Source organism: Gorilla gorilla, chromosome 1 (genome assembly GCF_029281585.2).
Source record: "Gorilla gorilla gorilla isolate KB3781 chromosome 1, NHGRI_mGorGor1-v2.1_pri, whole genome shotgun sequence".
NCBI classification, from domain to species: Eukaryota; Metazoa; Chordata; class Mammalia; order Primates; family Hominidae; genus Gorilla; species Gorilla gorilla.
The window spans coordinates 170,227,300-170,254,560 of NC_073224.2; the positions used below are offsets into that span (position 1 = coordinate 170,227,300).

The following is a 27,261-nucleotide window of genomic DNA, read 5'->3' on the forward strand; positions in this document are numbered from 1 at the left end:
AATTCTTACTTGATGTAATATCAAGAATAAAAATGGCTATCTTATTACTCAACAAATCTGAATAACAACTCAAAGAAAACCATAAAATAAAATGGCAGACAAAAATAATTTTTATTTAATCTAACTTTAAAGATTTAAATCCTTAAAGAGCTCAATGCTCTGCCTATAGGCCATTAAAAACTTTATATATAGTTTTTGATTTTGAGGCATTTTTCCTCCTGAAATAATTATTTTATAGCAGTTTCTTTATAGTGCACATTATGGTTATCCCTGCAACAGCTGTTTTACCCTTTCCACCCCTTCCCCTTGTACTGCTACCAGCAGCCACAGCTCTACAGAGGTGACCTGTTATTATTTAGCCCAATTACAGTAATCCACTTTTCTTATAGTAGCTAATTCTGTACTCAGATAGCAAAGGAATTACATCAGCAGTAAACATGTGACACAATTAACGCCAATGAGATCTGCAGACAAATTAGTTGAAGAATTTTAGGGGAGACATTTTTTGTCCTTCTCAGAAGGAGTTTTAAGGAGTCAGATATTTCTGTTTTTGGATGTTGTGGAGGTGAACCCTAGAACTCCTGCAGCCATTCTGCTACCATGAGAAAAGTCAGCTTCAGAATAAATTTGTTCCTGCCAAGGTGAATAGAAACACATCAATTCTGATTACTGTCCTGAGATGGACCTTACACTTACGAGAGCCAATCAAACCTATTTCTTTGTAAAGTCAGTTTGTATTGGGTTTTCTGTTACTTGAAACACATATAATGAACTCTGATACATTATTCCTTGCATTTTTGTATTTCCTATTTTTTTCCAGTAATGCACAAATACATCTATGTACTGTTTGGATCATACCTCAATATCAGATCATTAGATCATATTTCAATATATCAGATGCTTTAAGGGAAACTAGCTTACATGGCTGTTTTATGAAAGTAAAAAAATTCAACCTTGAAACTCACAGAAACCTTTAAAGATTATGTAAAACTTCTTTGAAATATGTAAGGCAGGTCAATGATAAAGGATAATAAATTCTCCTTAACTATAATGCACGGGTGAAATATATTAAGTCTTTGGTGTACTTATATTATTTTTAATTATTGTTAGTCAATTATTTTAACTAACCAAACAGACAAAATATCTTAAAATTTCTCTTCCAAGCCTACTTAGGATCCTAGTGAGTTCCTTGATGTATAAGACTTTTCAATGGAATTATCTTATCAATGCGTTAAGCCAAACAATACTATGTGACTTTCAAGAACTTTCATAACCTGAGTCCTCCCCCAGTCTCCCTACATATTGCCCATATCCACTTCCATGCACCTGCAGTTCCAGACTCTTCACAACTCTGCTCCTTTCAACTCTTGATGCATCTTAAACTTTCCATCTGTGCTTTTTGGTCAAGTTCTTCCCTTACTTCTCCAAAAATGGAGCTCTTCTCTATACATACGCTCTACAATGGTACTTGGCTCTTTGGCTCCGATTATACATCACTGAGCACTTGCCTCTAATGCTTCAGTTTTTCTCTGTAATTAGGTTGTCAGATCCAGAAGGGCAGAGATTGAGATTTATTTCTCTTGTAACCCTTCTAAAGCTTCAAGTACTGTGTAGTAGAGTGGATATTAAATAAATACTTGCTTGATAAATTAACCATGTTTTTACTACCTATCTTACAAAATTTGTTGCATAGAAATGGAAAAAGATTTAAAATGACCAGATTGGCCTAGGGTTGCTAGATTTAGCAAATAAAAGTACAGGATGATAAGTTAAATTTGAACATCATGTAAACAAAAAAAATTTTTTTAGTGTAAATGTGTCCCATACAAAATTTGGGACATAATTTTACAAAAATGTTGTCTGTTTCTGAATTTAAAAGTAAAATATAACTGGGTGTCCTCTATTTCTTTCTGGCAATCCTAGATTGGCCTGACCTAGAAACCCGCCACCCCCCATTCCTATTTTCCTAAATTAGAATGGGTTACCACATTTATGACTTATGCAACCTTATATACTTTTGCTAATCAAGTCCTGTGGCATATGAAGTTCTCTGCATTGTTCTCTCAGTCAGGGACAACAGAGACTCAGTATCTATTATGTGAAATTCATCATGCCTGCCCATGTACCGGGAAACAGAGATGAATACGGTGCCATCTTTGCCCTTAAGTAGTTCCTCATCTGGTACAACAGACAGTCCATTTCAGTCCAGGCTTTAGTTGATGTGCAATCCTAGTGTGAATCCATGTAGTCAATAATATTTTTTATAGGCCTGACCTACCTCTAAAAAATACACTATACCTGTGTATAGTGTCATCTAAGGAAATATCCCAGACGACACAATACACAGATTGTCAAAAATGAAGTATATTGTTTTTGAAGTACATGTTAAAAAGTTCTTAACTTTGAAGTGTTATGTAAACAGCACAATTTATAATTCTACATTTGATCTTAGCCAAAAGGCCGGCAAATGATAATTTATAACTTTAAATAAAAATAATTATTCATAATTTATTTTGATCAGCATATTGAAATATCAGATTCTGATAATTAATTTCAAGTTTTTATTGTGGAAGATTCTTTTTCTGATTACTGCATATTTAATATACGTTTTTACTTTTTAGCATAAGCAACAGAAATTGAGTGCATGATGTTTTTTTCCCTTCTCAGCCGTATAAATCCTTCACAGGTAAATACCATGCTAACTACTTAATCTGGGTTACTTACTTAGGTGACTGTTAGGATCCCTTGATTTAGATTTTGAACTTCTCTGCTGTGTGGTCTTGGTCTGCTTTAGCTAATCTCTTATCATCCAGTCTTTTCTGCAATAAGGACTAAGGTCACAGGAGACCTGGTTTTCTTTGCATGGCACAATGCCATAATGGCAGTGTGTGTGTGTGCAGGTGTGCACGTGTGTGTGTGTATGTGCACAAAGTTTGATAGTTTCAAATTCCTAGTAAACTTTTTACTAGTTATATGCCACATACATCCAGTGCTACTTGTAATAATCAAATATTTTACATACAGGTACAAAAACATGTTTTTCATAATAGTATTAATGTGTGTAAAAGCATTTCTTAGAGCATACAATTCAAGGTTGTAATATAATGTCACCTTAATATACAACACACAAATTTTCAGTTCTGGAGTAGTGTCATATTTTTCCTTTCTTTCTAAACATAAACTATTGATCTCAACCCTCTACTCTATATTTTTATAGAGGTCATTTTAAATGAAGATAACGAGGCATAATCCATCAAATGGTGGTTTCCATAGAGCTCAATTTGTTATTAACAGAGGCCCGTGAAATCATAAATGGAGTAACATTAAAAGGTAATGAGAATATTGGGGGAAGTTATATCAATTTCAATGACTTGTCAGTTACCTAGATAGGAGCCCATAGTTCACATTACCATTATAATAAAGTCTTTGAAAGTTATGAAACACTCATTTACATTGTATATTTTAGGTTGTCAAAAGTTACCTTGGGTAGTTCTTCAATTTGATTGGCATCTAGATAAAGCTCCTCTAATGTTCGTTCGAAGTTAAAGACCTCCTTTGGCACCTGCTGAAGACTGCAGTGGGAGTAATCTAAAACTGAGATGATTTCTTCTTCACCTCGGAAACATCGGCATGGCACCAGACGGCCGATGATTTTCCGTTTGGTGGTCATCTCCAGGCACTGCACTAGAGAAACGCAGAAACAAAACAAAACAAAACAGCTTATCCAGTGCCCTTGGAAGGCATTCTTGCAATATTTAAAGCTTAGAAATTTAATTTTGGTATACAGTCTAGAATACTTTAAAGCAGGACACACACACGCATTGTATCATTAAATCCTTAAACAGCCCTGCGAGGTACGTGAAATAGGTTTTATTCCCATCTAGCAAATTCGAAAATGGGCTCAAAAAGTGTGAGAGATTTCCCATCATCACACAGCTTTGGAATGGCAGAATCGAATTAGGATACAATCCTGTCTCAGTTCAACGCTACTGTCATGCTTACCTCCTCACTTGAAACATGGAGCTATAATATGTTTTCTATTTTTACACAAATTACAGTGTAGAACAGAAACTTCCGGAATTTGCGGAAGAAAACATTTCTCCCATTTCTGTAAAAATATTCATGTTTCAATCCCAAAGTTTATGATGTACTCTTTTTAGCCCACAAATTTCATCGGTGAATAGATATTTACTGAATAACAGCTGTTTTAGGCACTGCTCTAGTGGAGACAGTGATGCATTGAACAAAGACCCTGTTTTCATGGAGTTTTTATTCCGTTGAAACTACAGATTATAATTGGATTGGTTATTCACTTCCAAATGGGGATCTATCTTTACAAACCTTGTAATATGGGATAAAACAACTTGTAATTATGGTAGAAATTCCTGTGACACTCCTGACACATCTTTCTCCTATTCCTCTAGGTTAAACTGACCAAATGCCATGAAATTTTGCGAAGACTTTTATCATGGCACCTTCAACATTTTATTCAATCTACTGTTTTTCATGTATTTTTTCCTCCTAAACAGTAAGGCCTTTCAGGGCAGTGATTATTTTGTTCATTCTTGTATTTATCTTGGTACTTGATATATAGTATGTATTTAACAACAATTGTAGAATAAACAAATGAAAGCATGAATCAATAAATGAATATACTTAGGACTCTCCTCCTAATCACCGTCAGCTACTGATAATTGCTTGAAAAACTTATTTTAACGAAAAGGTCACTATCTCTGTGAATGTCTTCCTAGGAAAGATGAGTAGCATCTTCCTCTGAGTTCCCACACCACTAATCATATTGTTTTCCTAATTGTGTGTGCTATTTCCCCATGTATCAGGCAAGTTCTCTGAGGAGATCTTGTTTCAGTTATCCTTAAATTTACAGTACATAGTGCAGTTTGCCAACTACAGAATTAAAACTTAATAAACATGAATTCGAAACTTGCATTTAACTTGCTAATGTATTTTCACTTAGTAACACAAATTTATTGCTTAGAAATTAGTAACATTTATAAAAACAATGTAGCATTTTGTTTTTAAAATTGCTCATGTTAAGTCAAATTTGGAGACAATCATTATCTAGCAAATTAATGCAGGAGGAGAAAACCAAATACTGCATGTTCTCATTTATAAGTGGGAGCTAAACACTGCGCAAACATGGCCACTGAGAAGGGAACAATAGACACTGGGGCCTACCTGAGGGTGGAGGGTGGAATGAGGGTGAGGATTCAAAAAACTACCTGTTGGGTATTACGTTCATTATCTGGGTGATGAAATAATCTGTATATCAAAATTCTGCAACATACAATTTACCCGTGTAACCAATGCTGCACATGTGCCCCATGAACATAAGTAAAAGTTAGAAGAAAAAAATATTTGGAGGCAATCAAGTAGAACGTGCTTTAAGAGGTGCTAGATGTTCAGCCTAAAGTGATCCTTTTTCATTGTTCAACTTCTGAAATTAATAAAAGGATATTCTAGGGACAGGTTCATGAATAAATACTTATAGATGATTGTTTTCACATGGTAATCTGTAGAAGGCTGAATAAAAACATTTAAAAAGTTGACCTTTCTTCTCCATTACTTTCTATCTCTCCAACTCCTGTTCTTTTCATTTCTGGGAACCAGAATCGCAAGATTTTGTAACTATTGTTTTACATAACCTTACTTGAAATTCTTGATTGTAGGACTGATGCCTTTCATGTTGTTACCTGGCATCTAGCACATAGTAGGCACCCAGTATATGCACCCTCATAAGTGTCTAACATATTATATATAATAGGCACTTAGTAAATGTTTGTTGTGATTATTGCAGTTGTAAAGGGAAGTGGTGATAGCATAGACTATGGTAGTGGCAGCGAGGATGAAAAGAAGTGATGGATTGGGAAGATATTTAAGAAGCTGAATCTAAAATTTGATGATAGATTAAATGAGAGGTGGAAAGAGAGGCTGTGGGAGAGAGGGGAGGGTCTTGAAAGATTTCCAGGTTTTTAATCTGAGTATCTAGTAGTCACATTAACCCACCCCCAGTGATGCAATAGAGCTGACCCACGGCACACACCCATTTGCTTCTGTATCCACAGAGGAATAATAAATCAATTGTTCATGCTTCTTGTTGCCCAACGTCTCTCACTCACCATGGCTATTTCTTGATGTCCGTGTTGCTATCATTGCACATTTTAAATTATGAACTAAGAGGAAAAACACAATATCCAGGCCTGAACCTAAACCATTTGGCCAGTGTCCACTGTCTACCAAAACTTTTGAAATTGTATTCACTTAGGGCACTTTCCCATTCCTTAACAAAAACTCTTCTAGTCATCTTTTGTATTTCTTTGCTCATCCCACAACAGGCTGAACTACTTCCTTGGCCCAGCTTCTTCTCTCCCCTCTGCTCCATGGGAATTCTTCAGTTGTGTGTATACCATGATAAACATCTTTATTGAGGCTCAGTCTCTCTTCATTGAATGCTCCTCACTCCCATCCTCATAGACCCAACTAAAACTTGGTTCTCCCCTAAGGTAATTAGATACCTTATAGCCTTTAAAAGCAGAGCATGCTGATTTTCTCACATCACATGCTGATTAGCCGATTTCTGGTTGGAAGGTGGGATTGCTGTCCCCCTTGCACTTTAAAAACTATGAATCTTCTCTCATCTTCTAAAATCCCTGTTCATTTGATGGTCTCATGCTCTATTAATTAGGAAGTATTAAGTAGAAAGTATTAATATCTTTCTACTTGTCCTCACACCTTTCGTTTACCAATCTGTTGTACATTCCCATTCTTTCATTGATGACTCTGGTATCTAGTTTACGGACTTTCAACCACAATTCCTTCTATTCCTGATTTATGCTCCCCACACATAATAACTTTCAACTTTGTAGGGGTTTTCCCCCTGAATTTCTAAACAACTTGATTGTAGTGCTACTCCATGACTCCCCTTAACCTCCGCTCTGGAGTAACATTTTAGAAATAACATATCTTTTTGATTTAGTCTGGAGTGGTTGCTTTTCCAGCTGTCATCCTAGAATTACTCTTCACTATCATCCTGTGAATTTTTCATTTCTTTCCTGTGTTATATTTCCTATTTTCTTGACCCCATGTCATTTTCTTTCTAGATTTATTCCTTCATTTGTGGAGCATAATGTCTGTTCACTTGCTGAAAAAGGATCTATGGTAGGTATATTTTTTGAGGACTTGCATGTCAGAAATACCTTTTCTTTACAAATAAAAAAGTTTTTATTTATCATATTTTCTAGTTTCCAGGGAAACTCAGTTCCATTCTTATTCAAAATCCTATTTCACACCCACATTTTTCTCCACCAGAAAGTTTTAGAATTTTATTTTTCCTCACTCTTGAAAATTCATGAGAATATGCTTTGATGTTTTTTTAATCTATCATACTAGGTACTTGATGAGCCCTTTCACTCTGGAAGCATTTATCCTGCATTCTGTTAAATTTTTGTTATTATTTAATTGATAAGTTCTTCATTTTTTTAAAAAAATCATTTTTCTGTGATTTCCATTAACTGGATGAAGGACCTATCTCTTGGACTTATCCTACAATTCAAGTATTTTTTTCTTTTGAAATTTCCATGTTTTTGTCTTTTTAGTCTATTTTCTGTGAGATTTTCACAACTTTATCTCCTAAATCCATGTCTTGACTTACCCTTTATCTAATAGTGTATTTTTACTTACAAGAGTTGTATGTTGTTTCCTGAATCATCTTTTTTCATAGTATCCTATTTGTGTCTCAAGGTGCCATATCATTTTCATTTTCTCAGAACATATTAACTATAGACTTTCTGTCTTCTTCCCCTTGGTCCCTGTGTTATTTGAGTTCTACTTTCTGCTTGTTTCTTTTGATCTTCATTTTTCATGGTAAAGGTTGTCCACAAATATCTGGTGATCCCTGACTGTCTTCCTATACTGAAGAATGAAACCCTCAAAAGCTAATTGGAAGTTTTGCAGGCTTGATAGGTTTTAGTGCAGGGTAATCTGGCAGCAAGCCAACAGATATTCAGGAAAAATATTCTGGAGAAAAATATTCTGGCCTTCTGCCTGGGGTATAGCCATGTTACTATGTATATAGAGACTTTCAGTCAGTTTTCCTATTTTCAATACTAAGTCTCTTCAATTTCTTGCCTGGTACCCAATATTTCCAAGATTCTAAGAAGGTCTGTGGTGTATAATCTATTTTCATATCCCTTTGTGGGTACTTTGTTATAATGTTGCTAATAATGTGCTTTGCAACTTGTACTATATATATATGTATGTATATATGTACACACATATATATGCAATGTAGATGTACATTGCATTTATATAAATATATATACATCTTTCTTGTATTCTAAAAATTTCTGAAGTTTCTTATCTGCTGATGTCTCCTTTTATATTTTCTCTATCCTTGCAAAATATATATATATATACTTTTGCATATATATAAATATATATATTTTGCAAGGATAGATAATATATATATATGTGTGTATATATATATTCCTTTTAGTTTAGTGGAGTCTTCATTACAAGAATAGATGCATTAGGAAAGTGAGAGATTCATTTCAATGTTAGTGGAGTCTTTGTTATAAGAATAGATACATTAGGAAAGCAAGAGGTTAATTTCAATGTTTAAAGGAAGTTTTGATTTTAGTTCCTTTTATCCTTTTAATCCTTCCTTAGTTGACATATTAGCAAGTAGTTCTGAGCACAGAACTATATTGTCCTTTTAAAAACACTCTTCCTTTCGCGTCCCTGACATCAACTCTTCTGACGCTTACCCTTCTACTTTGGTTCTTCCCTTTCAGTTTTTCGAGGTGTCACTTTCTCTACCCAGACACTGAGAGTTACAGTGTTAGAATTTGTCCCCTAGACTGTTACCCTTCTAATTGTAACCTTTTTTTCTTTACAATATCATTCAGCTTTCCCAAATCTCACTTCATTTTTCATAAGTTAAATGGTAAGTGGATGACCATACATTTTTTTAAATGTCTAACGCAGATTTACTTTCCTCGTCATTTCTACTTTATGTTTTATAGGCATCTCACAACTTACAAAGATGCACATTTCTCAGAAGGTGTATGTCACATGCACATAATTGGCATAATGCTCTTGAGCGGTCCGTAGCACATTATCATTGTCAGGAGCTTGGACGCTGGAGCAAACTGCCTGACTATGTGACCCAGGGCACATTATATTACCTCTATCAGTTTCCTCATCTGTAAAATACTAGAATACACACAAAACACTTAAAATTGTATCTTCAAGTTGTAAGCATTTACTTAGTGTTAGCAATTACTGTTCTACCCAAACCTCCTCCTCCCTTGTTACCAATCTCAGCAAACAGCAGTACCACTGACCTAGTTTCTCAGGACAGAAACGTTGGCATCAATTTTGATTCCTCCAATTCTCTCACTTTCCACATTAAACAATCACCATCTCCTAAACATTAAATACCCTAAACATTTCCTGAACAAGCCTGTTTTTCTTCATCTCAACTGCCTATTGACCTAGTTCAAACCATTATCATCTCTTGCATTTATTCCTGTGTTTCTCTTTCTATTGTTCTCACTCCACAGTGTAGCTAGATGACCTATTGAAAACACAAATATGATTTGTCACTCTCTTGCTGCAAATACTTCAATGACTCCTCTCTGTCCTCAAAGTAAAGTCCAAAATTTTTCGTATGACCTACCAAGTACGATATGGTCTCATTGTCTGACTCCTGTCTTCCAGATTCACACCCAGCCCCGTTGCACAACCTGGCCAGGTACCACACTTCTTATTGCTTTCTGTGCTCTTTACACTTATGGCTTCCTTTGTATTTTTAAGATTATATGACCTCTCCTATACTAGAGCCTTCAGATCTATGGCTACCTCTGCATAAGGCACAAAGGTACATTTCCTTTGCTTTAAAAAATTTAAATTAAAAAGGGAGAATGGCTTCTTTCTGTTCATCAAGGTAAGTTGTGATTCTTGGGACTATATTACCATATGCTGTAATTCACTTTGATCATATTTTAATTACTCACTCAATATCAATCTTCTTTACTAGATTGAAAGTTTTATGAGGCTAGAGAGCATGCCTAGACTGTTCAAAAATATGTATTTCTGGTAACTTGCCAAGTCTATGATTTAAAGTAGATATATTAAAATATTACCTGTATAAGCAAATGAATACGGGTGTAAAATATGACTAATTACTTTTATTTGTACAATACTTGCAAAAATTCAAACAAATTTACAATCTGTCACCTTGTTTTTTCATGAGAAATAGATCATATATTATTTTCCACATTTTGATGATAAACTAATTTAGGTTTAGTGAGTCTATGATGTGCATAGGGTCATACACAAAATAATTAGTAGACCTAGGCTTGGATCTCATTATCTGTGCCCTAAAGCCATTGATTTTCCTGTTAGCCGACTCTGCATTACCTTGATAGCAATATTTATAGATCAGCATATAAGAATCTACAGACATGAATTTACCAGAAGTAGTTCTAACACACACACACACACACACACACACACACACACACGAGACAATGATTTATGTAAAGGATACTTTATAGGTAGAAAACAGAATGAGGAAGTAGCAGGAAAGGAAACAATTTGCTTATCCAGTGATCTTTTAATATCAAAAGGATGAGCATACAATATGGTGGAATGGAGAAAGTGTTTCAGAAACTGAGTTGAGCATAATACACAAGAAATCACAAATATGTTACACATATAATATATGGAAGTACATATCCACATTTTCCTGAAACATGGCCACCGTCCAGTATACATTAGAGAACACATTGCTTTATACGCAGTATTTGGACTTGAGTCAGTAACAATCCGGTTTCCTGTGTTACCACATGTCTGCACACAGCCAAAAGAGGAATTCTTAGATTCGCAGTTTTTCAAAGGGATTAAAAAAGGCAAGAAGAAAACAGGTATTCATCTCTTTCTGTTAAGGCCCTTCTAGTAAATTTCTTAAAATCAAAGATAAGGACATCCTTTTCTGGTTTCTCCACAATGCTGCATGGATTCCCTTCTCTCTTGAATGATATTGTTTTCAATTTAAATTGAATATCTAATGGTGATTTTTCTTTTTCTACAACCGCAGTGTGCAGTCAATAGCTTCCTTTTCAATACTCTCCCACAGAGTCAAACGCATTTGAACAGCAGTGCTTGCTAGCATGGCCTAACCTAGGTGAATAACAGAGAGACTCATCTTGCTACCTTCTTCAAATCCTTCCCTACTGACAATTTAAACCAAAGATAATTTCAACCACTTGAGAATTATACCTGTAGCAGATAGAAATAATGACAATATATGTATTAAGAACATTCAACTTTCAATACTTATGCATTCTCTAGAATTTTAGACCAATGCTCATTTATGTTATCCTTGCCTAATATTCCATACCTGGAAAGAGAAAGAGACAAAGGAAAGTTCAGTCTTTCCAAGATTTCTTGTGACAAATATCCTGGCTGTCCTCATTAGTTGGCACAGTCTTGCATTTTTCAAATGACAAATGTATCTGACTTATTCATTGAGAAACCTTTTTCCTCATTAAGTGTGCCACAGGGATATGGAAATCTGCCAGACTCGCTCCATGTCTTACTTCAAGAACATCTTTAAAATCATTACCTACCCTCAAGTACATCTCTGAAACCCCTTTATCAAGAGAATATACATGGTGATTCTGGTACTCCAAAAGGGGCATCTGAGGCTTATTTGATATTTTGACTCTTGAAATGATCACATTTGAAAACTACCCAGATTTCATGGGTTTGTTTTCATCTTATCACAATATCGGAAAGTCTGTAATCCTTGTACATGGTTTGATTTGCTATCAATACAGGGAAACCAGTTTTTCTTCACCAAGATCAATGGACTGTTCTTGGGACAAATCTCCTTACGGTCTTTAATGCTGATGTATCATATCAGCAAATAAACATGAAATCAAGAAGAAAAGCATAGTGCCTATTATCAAGAAGGAGCTTATTACATATTTTAAGTTCTACTTAAGGCAAATTAGTTCCTCTAAGAACAGCCGTGCTTCTGTTCTTTCTCTACATGGTCTTCACAGGAATTTTCATCTCCTGACTTCAAAGAGCTTCTTTCTATGAATGATTCTTACTATAGACCATCATCTCTGATTTTGCCTCTAACGGCTTAATGAGATGCCAAATTTAAATAAAACTCCACTTGTCAAAAGCAGAACTTGGACATATTTACTAAGCTCCTACTCCTCCTTACTAGACATTGTGCTTTCCTTCATAATTTGTTTTTTTGATTATACTTTAATTCTCTTAATTCTGTACTTGCAGTCCTCCTTTGCTTTTCCTTCTTTCCTTTTTTCCTTCTATATTAAATATTTTATGTCTTTCTTTTCCTTTCTTTACCATTCAGTCAATCTAATTCAGACCTTTGCCATCTTCTAGTAGTAATGCCAATGAAAATACTGTACAAAAGTACACTATTTCTAGACATGTAATAAATACTTATTAATTGTCTACTATATGTTAGATACTGGTTTATATGTTGAATAATACAAATGAGTTAAAAAGCTATGGTGCCTGCTCTACTGAATTTATTGGATAGTAAGAGAGATGAACATCAAATAAAAAGTTATTTAAATAAATCCATAACTGCATATTATAATTGCTATAAAAGCAAATATTAGAGTTTTATCCTTTTTACATATTGACACACACATTTAAGACATTAATTAATCTCTTAAAATGCACATCCATTCCCCAGTTTAAAAGCTTCACTGAGTCTACATTTTCAACAACAGTATTTCCCAGACCATGCTCCTGGGTTACATCTTCCTCTTAGACATAAGCTGAGAGGAGATCATAATCCCATATGCATTAGCATATTAAGAACTCGTGGAAATTGCTATGGTTTGACTTATGTCCCCTTCAAAATTCATGTTAAAACTTAATCCCCATGTGGTGATATCAAGAGGTGGGGCCTTCTGAGAAGTGACTAAGTCATGAAGACCCCACCCTCATGAATGGATTAATGCCTTACAAAAGGGCTAAAGGAAACCAGTTTAGGCTCTGTTCTTCTGTTCCTTTGCCATGTGAAGACACAGCAACAATTCCATTCAGTGGATGCAGCAATAAGACATCATCTTGGAAGGGGAGACTGGGCCCTCAACAGACTCTGAACTTGCTGGCACCTTGATCTTGGACTCCTAGTCTCCAGAACTGTGAGAAATAAATTTCCACGGCTTGTAAATTACTCAGTATTTCGTTATAGCAGCACAAATGAACTAAGGCAGAGGTCTTGTGATAAATTAAAAAACTACATTTATCCTTGTTCAAACCAATGTTTTCTAGATACCTTTTTAATTAAAAATTTAATTATACATATGGTTGTACATATTTATGGGGTACAGGCAATATTCTAATACAAGTGTACAATGTGTGACAATCAAATCAGAGTAATTGGGATATGTAAAACCTCAAACATTTATCATTTCTTTGTGTTAGTAACATTCTAAATCTTTTAAATATTTCAAAATATACAATACATTATTGCTAAATAAGAGTTTCCTTGCTGTGCTACTGAACACTAGAACTTGCTCCTTTGCTCTTAACTGTATTTTTTTACCCATTAACCAATCTTTCCTCATTAGTATTCTGAATTACCCATTTTATAAAAGGGTGCTCTACAAGATTCTGTAGCTTGACATTCAAGTTCTCTTTAACCTAACTTTTCAGTTATTATTTATTATTTATTTATTTATTTATTTATTTATTTATTTTTGAGACATAGTCTTGCTCTGTCGCCAGGCTGGAGTGCAGTGGTGTGATCTCAGCTCACTGCAACCTCCATCTCCTGGGTTCAAGCGATTCCCCTGCCTCAGCCTCCCGACTAGCCGGGACTACAGGCACATGCCACCATGCCTGGCTAATTTTTATATTTTAGTAGAGAAGGGGTTTCACCATGTTGGCCAAGATGGTCTCGATCTCCTGACCTCGTGATCCGCCCACCTCGGCCTCCCAAAGTGCTGGGATTACAGGCGTGAACTTTTCAGTTTTTCTACCTTCTACTTCCGTGAAGACACTTTCCCTATTCTATGCTCTAGCTTACACTACTCCCAAAACTGAATATCTTTCATCCATTTTCTTCATCTATGTCAACCCTACCAATCTATGGTAAAACTTATATTTTTTAAAAATAATGTTGAATGATTTTTATTTGTTTGTAATTATAATTTGTAAATCTTAAAACATCACAGTAGCTGATGTTACAGAAACCTGAGAACTGGAAATTTTTGGTTGATAGAACGTTCCGTTTCACTCTTTAATTTCTTTAGGTCATTGTCTTCTAGTCATAGTGTGCCTTGTTAAACAAAATCCACAGAATTTGAGTTTGGAGCACTTATTGAAGCTTAAATTTGTCTTCTTTTTAAAAATCTTCTGTTCCATATTTATAAATAATGCTGCTTTCCTGGTCCGTCTTCTACTCTTCACCATTATTATAGTCATTGTAACACTAAAGAACATCAACTTATGGATTATAGGATCAAGCTAGAAGCAATTCCTTGAGAGAAGGTTTGTACTAAGTAGTGGCATATACAAACTCACTCAAAATCTGTCCTCATCATATCACCTGGGTGAAGAACTATACTATAGTACTTTTGTTTTTCTCTTTCCACACATTCTGTCTTGACATTTTTGTCGGCTAACTTATTTAAATATGCAAATATACATGTAAGGACAGTAGAAAGAAAATTACAACATCAGGTTAAAATTAGCCAAAGTTCAGAGACAAGTTCTAATTCAGTAATAAACTATTCCACCTATGTTTCTTGAAGAGTTTGGCTTCCAGGCAAGTTGTGAACCTGACCCAAGAGCAGCATGAAGAAACACATTTCTAAGCATTAGGATACTCTCAAAGATCTAACTTTCATAAGGTAATAACCTAAAGTAATTAGTTTCTGGAATAATATCTGAAGGCTTGACCCAGAATAAAAGAATAAAAAGACACAGAATAAAAGAGCAGAGCAGAAGTAGTCAGATAGAGGCTATTTTATCGATAGACTCTCAAGTTTGGAAGGACCCTCAGTCTAATCACTTACCTGATCCTTGAATATGTTACTCAGATGATGTTCTTACACCTTAAGATCTCCTGAGAAATTTTCATACTGTAGTACAAGATTTATGTTCTTAATGATGAGTCAGTTATCAAGACAAAGATCAATGATTTGGCATGGTCTATTGAGAAGCCAGAGGTGTGTATAGTACTTTTAAATGTGTTTTAATCAAATACTTTATTTAATAAAACTTTGAGTATACCGATGGTCAAAATTTATTTTGTTAAAATTTCCACTTTATGTGAAGCATTTTACTCCACAGCTTCTTCCAGAGATTTGAGTAGGAGCTTTAGTAAGCACTAGTAGGAAATCATTTTCTATGTAGTTGTCTCATCCCAGAGATTCCTTGCCTTTTGTGATGAGACGCAATGTTAATTTGGTGCCCTTCACAACACAGGATAAGAGACCCATCTTTTCTGTCTGATGTAAACAATGTAGAGAAAGCATTTTAAAATGATATTTCATGCTGTTTTATACTCATTCTTCAATCATAACTATAGATAACTTCTGATATCTTTTAAGTTTATTAGTATTGTAATTAATGCTGATGATGGCTGTACTTGTGCCTTCGGGATACTTAGAACAAATGCTACAATTTTGAGACTCAACTAAATTACCAGGGTTTTGTTGTGATAATCTTTTAATAAACTAAGTTGCTTTGGGTATAAATTTAGGCAGTTACTTTATAATTAGAAAGATTTTTAAGAGATTCATGAAACATACAAGCCTGCTTAATGTCACCCGCAGGGTGAAAGAAGAGTTAAAATAAAAGAATTAATTTAAGAGTCCTTCTGCAAGGAAGTTAAAGGCATGTGTGAATGCATTCACAGATTTAACAATTGTTAAATGAAAGGTTCATGAATGCTTGAAATGGAAGAATCAGAAGCTCATTTAAAAACGGAATGATTTTGTTACCATTTTGAATTTTTTTTTTACTGTTAGTCTATGATGTGGGATCAAAGTACAATTTCAAAAAACAATTTACAATATCCTGAATATTTAAATACTTATCCTGATTCATGTTGTAATAAGTGCCATAAATGAAATTTATTCATTTCTTCCTGAAATGAAATGTAATTGTTACTGAATTAAATTATTTAGAAAATGATGAAAGGCAACAAGATTTGAATGAATTAAGAGAATAGAATGAAAAAAGCATGCTCAGATAATGGGGTCCTGCTGGTGGACAGAATTTAATCAAAAGAAACCACAGTGCTACCAGCGTAGCTGTTTCTAAAATTCCACTCTGAATATGTATACAATTCTTCACTGGCTCTCTGCTACCTTCACTATAATTACATACTGCTGAGCTGGACATACAAGCCTCTGGCATGACATCGGTCTCCTCTGGGACCACACCCATACAGGCACCTTATGTCCCATGCCTTTGCACATTTGTGTTTTCCTATTTGTTCTCCTGAACTGTCTGCATGTTCATCTTTCCTGAGTTACTTTCCTTATCATTTTCAACTAAACTCAAGGGTTAACTTCATAGAAAAATTTCCCTCCAATCCCTGTTATAGGTTGAATGCTGTTCCTCCCAACATTCATTTTTTGAGTCCTAAACGTCACTACCTCAGAGTGTGACCTTATTTGGAAAGGGGTTGTTGCAGATATAATTGGTTAAGATGAAGTCATACTGGAGTATGCTCCAGTGTGATTGATGTCCTTCTAAAAAGTAGGCCTTGTGAAAAGACAGAGGTCCACAGAAGGAAGATGATGGGAATAGGCACAAGGAGAAGATGGCTATCTAGAAGCCAAGGAAAGAGTCCCAGAACCACACATCCTTTTCTCACAGCCCTCAAAAGTAGCCAACAGTGATTTGCCTTGATTTGGGGCTTCCAGGCTCCAGAACTGTGAGATAATGAATTTCTGTTGTTTAAGCCATCCAGTTTGTGGTATTTGTTATGGCAGCTCTAGAAAATTAATACGACACCTGTCTTCAGCTTCTTCTCTGACATCTATAGAACCTAGGGCCCAACTCTGGCATAGACTTATTACCATTGTTTTCTTGTCAATCTCTAGAGGTAGCATGAGCTGTTTATTAGACCACAGACTGTCTTTTATATGTACTGCTAATAGATGGCAGACATTGCATGGCAGACATACAATACGTTCTCGGTAAAATTCTGTTTTGTACAGATAAATGAATAAATAAACAAAGCAAATGTATACATTTTGTTTGGAATTAGATTCATCAATCTTTTGAAGAGGATTTAAAACTATATTTTCAGATACAGGTAAAAAAATGTTCAATAAGATTACAAAATTAGATACTCTAAAAAACATGTATGATTCCACAGAGAGAACAAAACCAATAAGGTGCCCACTCATTTTCAGAAGTAAACATCCAGAAGAAATAATTCCCAGTGTTTTCGAGCCATGCACATAGTGATTATAACAAACTACTGGAGCCTAAAAACTTGACCCAAAGGATCAAGTAAAGATTTCAAAAATGTCTTGAAAAATGGATATGATGGACATCCTGTGAAAATGAATGGGTGTATCCCATTCAGATGAAGCAGAATGAGATATAGTGGAAAAGAGAGAGCACTTTATGTTAACATGGATATCCTAAATTCATCATGAATGTAAATTGAAGAGCTTTTGAGAGAGGATAAAAATAGAAGTTACATTACCCTAGAAAATACACTATTAGCTACTAGATCATGTGAAATATATTTGGGTGATACTTTACTAATGAGTATTTGTACACTGGCACAGAGGCAAAAAATAAGAGTACTGAAAGAACTATTTAGATATTTTGGACACATAATTCTACTCAATCAGAATTTTGTTATTTAAATTACTATTTATTTTCTTCAGAATATAAAAATTATGTATGTTTATTATTAGGAATTTTGAAATTATAGAAAAGTATAAATAAGAAAATAAAATTCATAATATTACTATGATCTGGAAATAAAGCACTATTAATGTAGTAGATTATTTCCTGTCATTCATTTAAGGTTGCACCACTAAGAAATACATACACAAACACACACACACCAACACACAAATATATTATTAAGAATTAATACATTGTTTTGTGTTATGCTTTTTAATGTAGCATTATACTGTGAATATTTTTCTCATATCATTAAATATTCCTTGAAACATATTTTTTGAAGACTGAAATATTCTGTTGTGATATGTCTACTAATTTATTTGGCCAATCTTTTTCCTATACTAGGAAATTATATTATCATTTTTTCCAAATTATAATTAATGCCTTAGTAAACAACCTAAAATATAAACTTGTGTACATTTACTAGGTTGAAAGGATTTGAACACCTTTCCTAATCAAGTATTGCAAAATTGCTCAATTATTTTTACCAATGTATACTCCCCAAAGTATTGTATATGAATGTCAATTTTCTTGCACCAGTGCCAACAGATGGTAGGTTTATTTTCAATCTTTGTCAGTTTAGTGAAGCAAAGTGTAAAGTGTTTTAAGTCTGTATCTTTATTTGTTATGCCTTTGATTTATGCTTATAATATTAGTTTGTTGATTTAACTCAATGGACTACAAATAGGAAACTATTTTTTCACCATTCACTGCCTTTAAACATCATTTCTGGGAATTCCCTTCTCATATCTTGAACGAGATCATCTGCCAATGCCATAGCTTTGCAATTTTAGTTATAGGAACTGTCTCATTTTGATAATTAGGTTAATTCTCAGGTAGAGTTCCAGCACAGCGTATAAACAATCCAGATATTTTTGGAAGTTTACTACTGGCCATGGTTTTTGAGCAGGTGGATCCATTATAAGAGAACCATGTAAATGATTAAATAAAGGGTACATCTTTACATGTTGAAGACTAATGGAATTTACAGCATTTTACTATGTTATCTTTTATTTGGTTGTGTATTTTTAGGGAAGTGTATTTTTATAATAGCATGATAAATGGGAAAAAATATTTATTTTTGTTTTCCATTAGTGACAGTGGAAAACAAAATCTTTTCAAATGGAAATGTCTCTTGGTAATGGTAGCACTTCCGTTGAGTGGGCTTGAAATTTTGCACTAAGCCTTAGATCAAGAATATTTATATATCTTACTGACATAGAATGCCACACACCAAATAATTCCTTAGCAATTTAAATTCAGTGTTTCACATTCTTTCTTGAACCCATTTGGAACTCAATCCACCTCCGGCAATTATAGTGAGATTAACATATGAATGCATTCAGGACAAATCCTTTTTTTATTTCACATTTTCTAGATATATGGAGAACAAAACAAGCTACAGAAATGAACATCGATGGAGACAAAATGTGCCTTATTTCTCATTCACTAGTGACAACTATTTTCCTAGACTGTCTCTGAACCAAGAGCCAAATCTAACCTGAAGCAGAAAAGTAACATAATTTCGTCATTCACCTGCACCACCTACTCAGTCTTTAAGGATAGTAGAAAAGCAATCATTAAATGAGTTTATATATATTGTACATGTGTATGTATATACGTGTGTATTGCAGTTGAGAGCATATGGTTTTGAAGCAGGGGAAAAGATTGGCACTTGGAAATAAGTAAATATATTAGATAATGTATAGTAGTCATTTAACCTTCTTAGGTTAAGCATTTTATTTATATTTTAGAAATATATTTTCCCCAATCATAGTATAGGAAACATATTTAGTATAATAAATATTTTTTTCTGCTTGCCTCTGAGTTATCATGAGTATTGATGGGCTGTTTGGTAAAAAATTACAATAGACAGAATTGGGTAGTGGATAGTAAGTAGTTAAAGGGCATCTTAGCATTTTAGAGAAATTTTCCACTTTAAAAAGAAGTATAGTGAATACATACAATCATACAATCTCAATATCAGAGTATCAGACAACAGGCTTTTTTTTCTTGTTACAAGTTTGCATTTCAAGTAAGTCTCATAAAACTGTTTTCCTCAGTAAGTTTTTCCCTCTGTACAGACTCTTAGCCATTGTTGTTTTCACTGTACTTTAAACTTGTAACAATGTTTAACATATATTGTCATTATTTTCTTCCCCAAAACTGACCTTAGGTACTTCCACCTTCTAGCTAATGAATCAACACTTTTCCATCTCCTACACTAAACCTTTGGAAGCATCATCTGCTCTATATTTTCTGTCATTTCCCGCTTTCAATGTCATAAATAAGTCCGATTTTTAAATGTGGCTCCTCCTTTTTTAACAATGCTGGAATGTTGGACGCTGTCTTCTTCTCTCGCTTTGACATGTTAAATTGCTTTCTAATTGGTTTCCTCATGGCCTACCCTACATATATGGTCAACTTCTTCCTGCCCAACACACACCCATGATACCTTTGCATTCTTCCGTGCTTTTGCAAGTGTTTTTCTCTGCTAGGAATAATCTTTACTCTTGGAGAAATCAATCATCATCTTTAAGACAGTTCAAATGTCACTCCTGCAGATCTTTCCCAACTTCCTCAGGATGTAAGTTACTCTCTTCTTTTGCTCTTAGAGCACTTTCTAACATTTATTGTGGTAAGCTGTCAAGCTGTATCTAAGGATTTATCTTGACCCTAACCTGCTAATTCCTGACTAACACAGACAATTCTAGAATTCTTTGTTTCGAAAATAGCCATTCCTAGCCAAGTGGTAATTCAAATTTATTTTTAAAGTTTTATCAGAAAGAAAAGTCGAAGCATATTCATACTTTACTAGACATTACATATGGGTGACTTCTAAATGACAACACATCTTTCTAATAAAATATCTTCTATGGTGACACTTATGTTCTAAATAATACAGTGGTAGGTTATAATAAACATGACCAGACAACAACTCTGCTTGCTTTAACAACAGAATATCTTGTTATTCTTAGTAAATCTATGGCTCAGAAATGCTCTTCTGTTCTGAGTACAAAAGGAATACATAACATTAAAAAATTATTTGTCATTTATACATTACAATTATGCTCTATAAACAATAAGGTCAGGTTTAATAGAGCCAAAGGCATTAATATAATTATATTTTCAGTCACAAAGATTTAAAACAACCAAGGTCTATGGTATATCTCTGTGAAATAATAGTTACCCTATTTTTCTGCTTTAATCTCAGAATGGTTGATCATGCTACAGCAAAATTTAGTAAACATTATTAAATAAATGTCTCATATCCCAAAGTATTCAAAGCTGGTTGTTGAGATATCTCACAGTATTTACATACATGACTGTGTGCACACACACACAAAAAGACACACACATACACACACATATCTTCTAATGAACATCTAATCTAAAGATGCTAAACACACCCAATATAAAATATATGATTATATAAAATTATTTTACTCATAAAATGTTTGCCACTAAAATTATTGGTTTGCAAATCTTTTCACTGAATATTGTATGTTACTTAGTTATATATAACTTGTATAAAGCGGGATGATTATAACTATATTAAGATGTCAAGAAATGCTCATTCTAACCCTAATTCTGATGCAAACCAATAAGTGTCCTAAACTATTTGATATTTAGTTTTTCATATGTAAAATAATAATTTTTGACGGGGATTGTTCATATCTTCTCCAAAAGTAATACTTACAATTCCAATTATTTCATGTACTCCCTGTACTTTATTCAATTTATAACCTTAAGGATTTTAGGCTGTTTTTCTTTTGAGTTTTTATGTCACATAACTCACATAAAAACACACACCTACACATATATGTTTTTATATTTCTGTTCTTGCTCTTTTAAAATTATGTTGCAGTCTCCATTCACTGTGTAAATCTCAGGGCCACTTTGTGAATAATTTATATGGGCTTACACACATGATGGAAGTTCATTTTGAAATGTGGTGAGGCTTCTAAGTGGGAGAAGGGTCTGATCAGATTTGCATTTGTATCTTGCTGCTCTGTGGAGAAGAGTTTGAAGAAGGTTGGGAAACTAATTAGAAGGCTCCTGAAGAAGTTGTGGCCAGAAAGGAGGTACAGAAGAAAGGAGTGAACACAGCAAAAAAAAATCCAGTGAATAAATGACTAAATTAGAGTCGTAATCAGCAAGACTCGGTGACTGGCTAGTCATGGTTGGTAAGTCTTCTTTAGCTTGCCCCTATTCTGAATACTTTTGGAGGCTAGTAGGATTTGGTTATTAATTCTTCCCTCTCTTCCTCATACCTGTCTCTGTGTTCTCTTTCTACGCTAATCACTGTCAAATTTCTGTTTCTCATCACTGGTTTTCATCTACACTGCATTTGGTGGTCTGGCCTCTAGTTCCACTTCTAGTCTCTAGTATCTCTCTTTTGTCCATGATTCTTTTCTTTTCTTTTCATTTCCTCTTCTTTTCCTGCTCTTACTCTTTCACGTCTTAGATTACATGTCACCTCCTGGATTATGGAGGTGCCAGATTTAGCGAACAAACAAAAACAATCAAACAAACAACAAAAACCCCAGGATACCCAGTTATATGTAAATTTCAGACAAACAATGGATAGTATAGGAATGCTCCATGCCATATTTTGAACATATCTATATTTAAAAACTGTTTTTTTTTTAAATTTAAGCATAACTTGGCATTGTATATTTTATCTGCCAGTATAGATTAGGAGCCCCTGCTAAATGCTCCTGCATAGCTCAGTGAGCTCAGCACTTTCCATGTCATGTAGTAAAATTGTTGACATGACCCCCTTACCCACTAGCCTGTAGAACAACATGCAAGTTTGCCTTTGGTCAATGCAGTTCCTCTAGTACCTAGTACATATAATGGATACTTAATAAATATTCGTTATTTATTATTTACATATGTACAATATTTACAATAAATATTGTATATATTTATGAATGAATACTTCCACTAGTCTGCTCTGTTTAGGGCATTAGCTGTTGTTATGGACTGAGTTATGTTTTCCCCAAATTCATATGTTGAAGCCTAACTCCCACTGTGACTGTATTTGGAGACAGGGCTATTAAATCAGTTTAGTCTAAAGCTGCCTCCTTACATATTTAAGTTCGGACTAAAGGTTTTCTGTACACCGTGAACTGTAACAAGTGGAGATGTAAACCAAATATAGCCCACACCTGTGCCAATCGCTGAGTTTTGGCCAATCACATGTAGCCAACTGCTCGAACCCTGTTCGAATAAGGCAAACGCAGAGCTGTAATCAACCCAGTTGTTTCTGTACCTCACCTCTGTTTTCTGTAACTCACTTTCCTTTTGCTGTCCATAAATCTACCACGTGGCTGTACTGGAGTCCCCCTGAATCTGCTGGGATTCTGGGGGCTGCCCAATTTGCTAATCATTCATTGCTTAATTAAACTCCTTTAAATTTAATTCGGCTGAAGTTTTTATTTTAACAGCCTTTAGAGAGGTCACAAAGTTGAGGCCCCAATATGAAAGGGTGGGTGTCCTTATAAGTAGAGGAAGAAGGAACACTAGGGATGTGTACACACAGAGAAAAGTCCCCATGAGGACACAGCAAGAAAGGAGCCATCTGCAAACCATGGAGAGAGGCTTCAGAATAAATTAACCCTGCTAGCACGTTGTTCTTGGACTTTCATCCTCTAGAACTAGGAGGAAATTAATTTCTGTTGCTTAAGCCACCCGGTTTGTGTTTTGCTATGGCAGCCTTGGAAGACTTATCCAGCCATCCATGGTCTGCAGAGCCATCGTAAACCATTGTGCTTCTTTCCTTCTGTTTAGAAAACTGACCAATCATATAGTAGAACCTCTAACCTCTCATTGCCTATTTCCTCCATTTGGTTGCTTTCTTCCTTTCTTCAGTAGCGTTCTGTTGCAATGCTGCTCATATCTGTAAACACTGGATAGTTATAAAACCGGGTTCTAACTAACAGAAGACCTTTTTTACTGTACACTTAAGTGCATTCAGTTTGCTTAATGATAATTCCTTGTTTAATAGCATAAATCAGCAGCCAGTTTCTTCTCTGATGATTGACGTCTTGAAAATTCAGATTTGTAGCTACCATTGTACACAAATTAAACTTGTTTTTGGCAAAATATGACTTTGTATCTTCAGTAACTAGCTACTCATTAAATTAAATGAGATGTAAATTACCTAGCACAATTAACCAGTAAATTGTCCAGTTAACCAGTAAACAGCTCACTTTTCCTTTGATAATAAAAATGTAAATCCTAGTCGGAACAATTGAAAAAAATGAACACAAAGGCCTACAGTCCAATCAATTAACTTTGTAAAAGTGTGCTCCCAATCTTATTACAATCTTTTGCTCTTTGATGTTGTATTCATTCTGAGGCTACACAGTTTAAATCATCCTACAGCTGCCAAGCAGGCTTGGCAGTAGTAGAAAGATGGCCTCAAGCTGTTCTTATCCTTGGTGGGTAGAAAGAATTTCTTCTTCTACATTCCTGGGCTTACAGGGGACCAGCTGAAAGCCCTATGGCTGCCCCTTCTGTGACTAATATATTTAATTATTGTGCTCACCCTTAGCTTGGCCTGCCTTCTGCTAGCCCCTAGCAAGGCCAGGAAAAACTGTATGGTTTATATCATGATATTTGCTAGCTAGTACCTATCTCCCCTCTATCTCTCATTTTCTAAGTCAGAGAAGAATATATGGAAAAAGCAACTTGATTTTCTTTCTCTATGTCCTTTATGCATAAGCTCAACCTAATCTTAACAGTGTTCTTTCCCATCAGCATCGTTTTACCTCTGGTTACCATAGTGACCAGCTACTGCTATCTTGCTTTTAGTCAAGCCTCTCAAATCCTTTTTATTGTTCAATACAGGAATTTTGTATTATACCCAGTAACCTAAAAGCTGCTATTTGCGGCATAATGATAGTCCGATTTTCCTCTTTAAGGGGTTTCTCACTTGGCCATCTTTTTCTAGGTCCTGTTTGTTTCCAAGCTATAAAGTGTCTTCAAGAACTTTCTCCTACCTATCTACTTTTTTCTGTCTCCAGGGTCCACTTAAGTTTTTTTTCTTCTCTGTCTGCCAAGATTCAAATGTGTAATTCCTGATAGTTTATTAAATAAAGCAGTTTAGCTCTTTCTGTGTCTTATTTCTCTCACATTAAACTCTCCCTGGGGGGCCTTGCCTTTACAAGGAACAGAACCCCAACTATGTTGATTTTGAATAAAAATAGTCTTTCTTTTTCTCTCTCTCAAAGGGGTATTATTCAGTCTCCCTAAGCAACGGGCTCATACAGCAGCCTACTGATAAAGTAACACTTTGTGTGATAAGAAAAACACACAAAGGCAATTTTTCTAAAAGTAGGATTTTTATTTTAAAGAGTTTGAAGTTTCAATTTTATAAGATACTTAATGAATTGACAATAGAAAAACAAGGAAAGGAGTACAAAGATGAAGAAAAATATTAAAAAAATAGATTTGTATCATTTTCAAAGGTCCCGTGAAATACTTAGTTGTAGATCAGTACTAGCTCTGGCGCAGGTAAACAGGATGATAAGAAGGCAAGACCATGGCTTATGAGATGACAGGGTCGGGGTGCAAATCCCAGCTCTGCCAATTACCAGCTCTATCATTCTAGTTACCTTCCCAATAAAAGAGAAACATTCCCTCTAAAGAAAGCTGAGTGAAGTAATCAATGCAATATTACTTATTAAAACTCGGTACATGGCCATTTTTGGTGGTCTCAGTGAGACACAGATGGTCCTCCTTAAGCAATTCAGCCTTCATTTGACACCAAAACCGATCTCAGTAAGCCCAGACAAGATGTGTCATCCTCTGGAATAAGATTAAGCCATTTCTGCCAAATAGTCAGATTTCCTATTTGACAAAGTACAATAGAGTCCACAATCAAATTCCCTAGGATGAGGCTGTGAAATAAACATAGACCAAAGCCCATCCTTCCCTTTGCCTCCTGTCTTACAAAGCAAAAGAGTAAAGTCCAGCCCTAATATTTATTAAAAGACTCTCAGCTTCTTAGTGTTTGATCCAAAACTCTGGTATGAGAGACTGTGGTGAGTTCAAGGATTTTGGAGCCAATCAAGGAAAAGACACAACCACAAGATGGCAGTATTGCACAACAGTCTTTATTAGGCGGCACTTGGACAGGTTTGCAAGACTTCTGGGAAGTGTCTAACACTGGAAGACCTTCCAGATACAATAGCATGGGACCACTACATAGAAGTAAACTAGGGCAAGGAAATTCTGGGAAAGCAGGGAATTGGACAGGGGGTTTATATGTCTAGCTGATGTCACTCAGCAGCCATGTGGGGGAGTCTCTGGGTCAAAGCTACGAACGGTAGCATCAAATAGTTACGGGGTGTATTAGTCCATTTTTTCATATTGCTATGAAGAAATACCTGAGACTGGGTAATTTATAAAGAAAAAGAGATTTAATGGACTCACACATCTACATGGCTAGGAGGCTTCATAATCATGGTGGAAGGCGAGGGATCTTTAGAGCAAAGGCATGTCTTCCATGGTGGCAGGCAAGAGAGCCTGTGCAGGGGAACTGCCCTTAAAAAGACCATCAGATCTCGTGAGACTTACTATCACGAGAACAGCATGGGAAAAACCCATTGGCAAGATTCAATTACCTCCCACTGGGTTCCTCTCACAACACGTGGGGTTTATGGGAGCTACAATTCAAGATGAGATTTGGGTGGGGACACAGCTGAATCATATCACAGAGTTTGTCTAATCTCTGGCTAGTGGATATTAAGTGAAGTTTTGTAAAGAATGCAAAGCAGGCAGACTCTAAGTAGCTTACAGTATAATAATTTGGGCTATATGTAAACGAATCGGAGGTGTAACAATTTGAGTTTGGCACTGGCAGGCTTGGAACTAGCTATGAAGAAGTAAACAGTATAAAGACCAACACAAAAAGGTCACCTTTAACTCCTTTCTATAAAAAAAGACTCATCCTTTCAGAACCTTGGTTTACAACTTATTGTCTCACATTAATCCAAAGGCTGATAATATCAAAGGCAGTATAAAGATAATGATGGTGATGATAATAATTACAATGGCTACATTAAATAGGCAAGGGCCTACTGTGAGCCTCAACACGGAGAAAGAAGAGAAAGAACCCGCAGCCTGGTCCCCTTTCCTCAGATAAGGCAGCAAAGTCCCAAAGCCATGACTGAGTGAATTCATATTCAAATAGGTGATGGCTTTACTATAAAAACTGTATTTATTCATCACACACACACATTTATATTAAAATTAACCCAAATTTTCTGTAACTTTCCCAGTAAAAAT

At 35.1% G+C, this 27,261-nt stretch overlaps 1 protein-coding gene across 3 annotated transcripts in view; it reads right to left on the minus strand.

Annotated features, from left to right (window-relative positions):
* LRRC7 (leucine rich repeat containing 7) overlaps window positions 1–27,261 on the minus strand; it is a 570,226-nt gene that overhangs the window by 372,022 nt on the left and 170,943 nt on the right. For all 3 annotated transcript variants that reach the window (XM_063697691.1, XM_031004477.3, XM_031004470.3), the window contains exon 3: window positions 3,482–3,684. In XM_063697691.1, coding sequence (XP_063553761.1) covers window positions 3,482–3,684 — 203 coding nt within the window. The remainder of the gene's footprint in view (window positions 1–3,481; window positions 3,685–27,261) is intronic.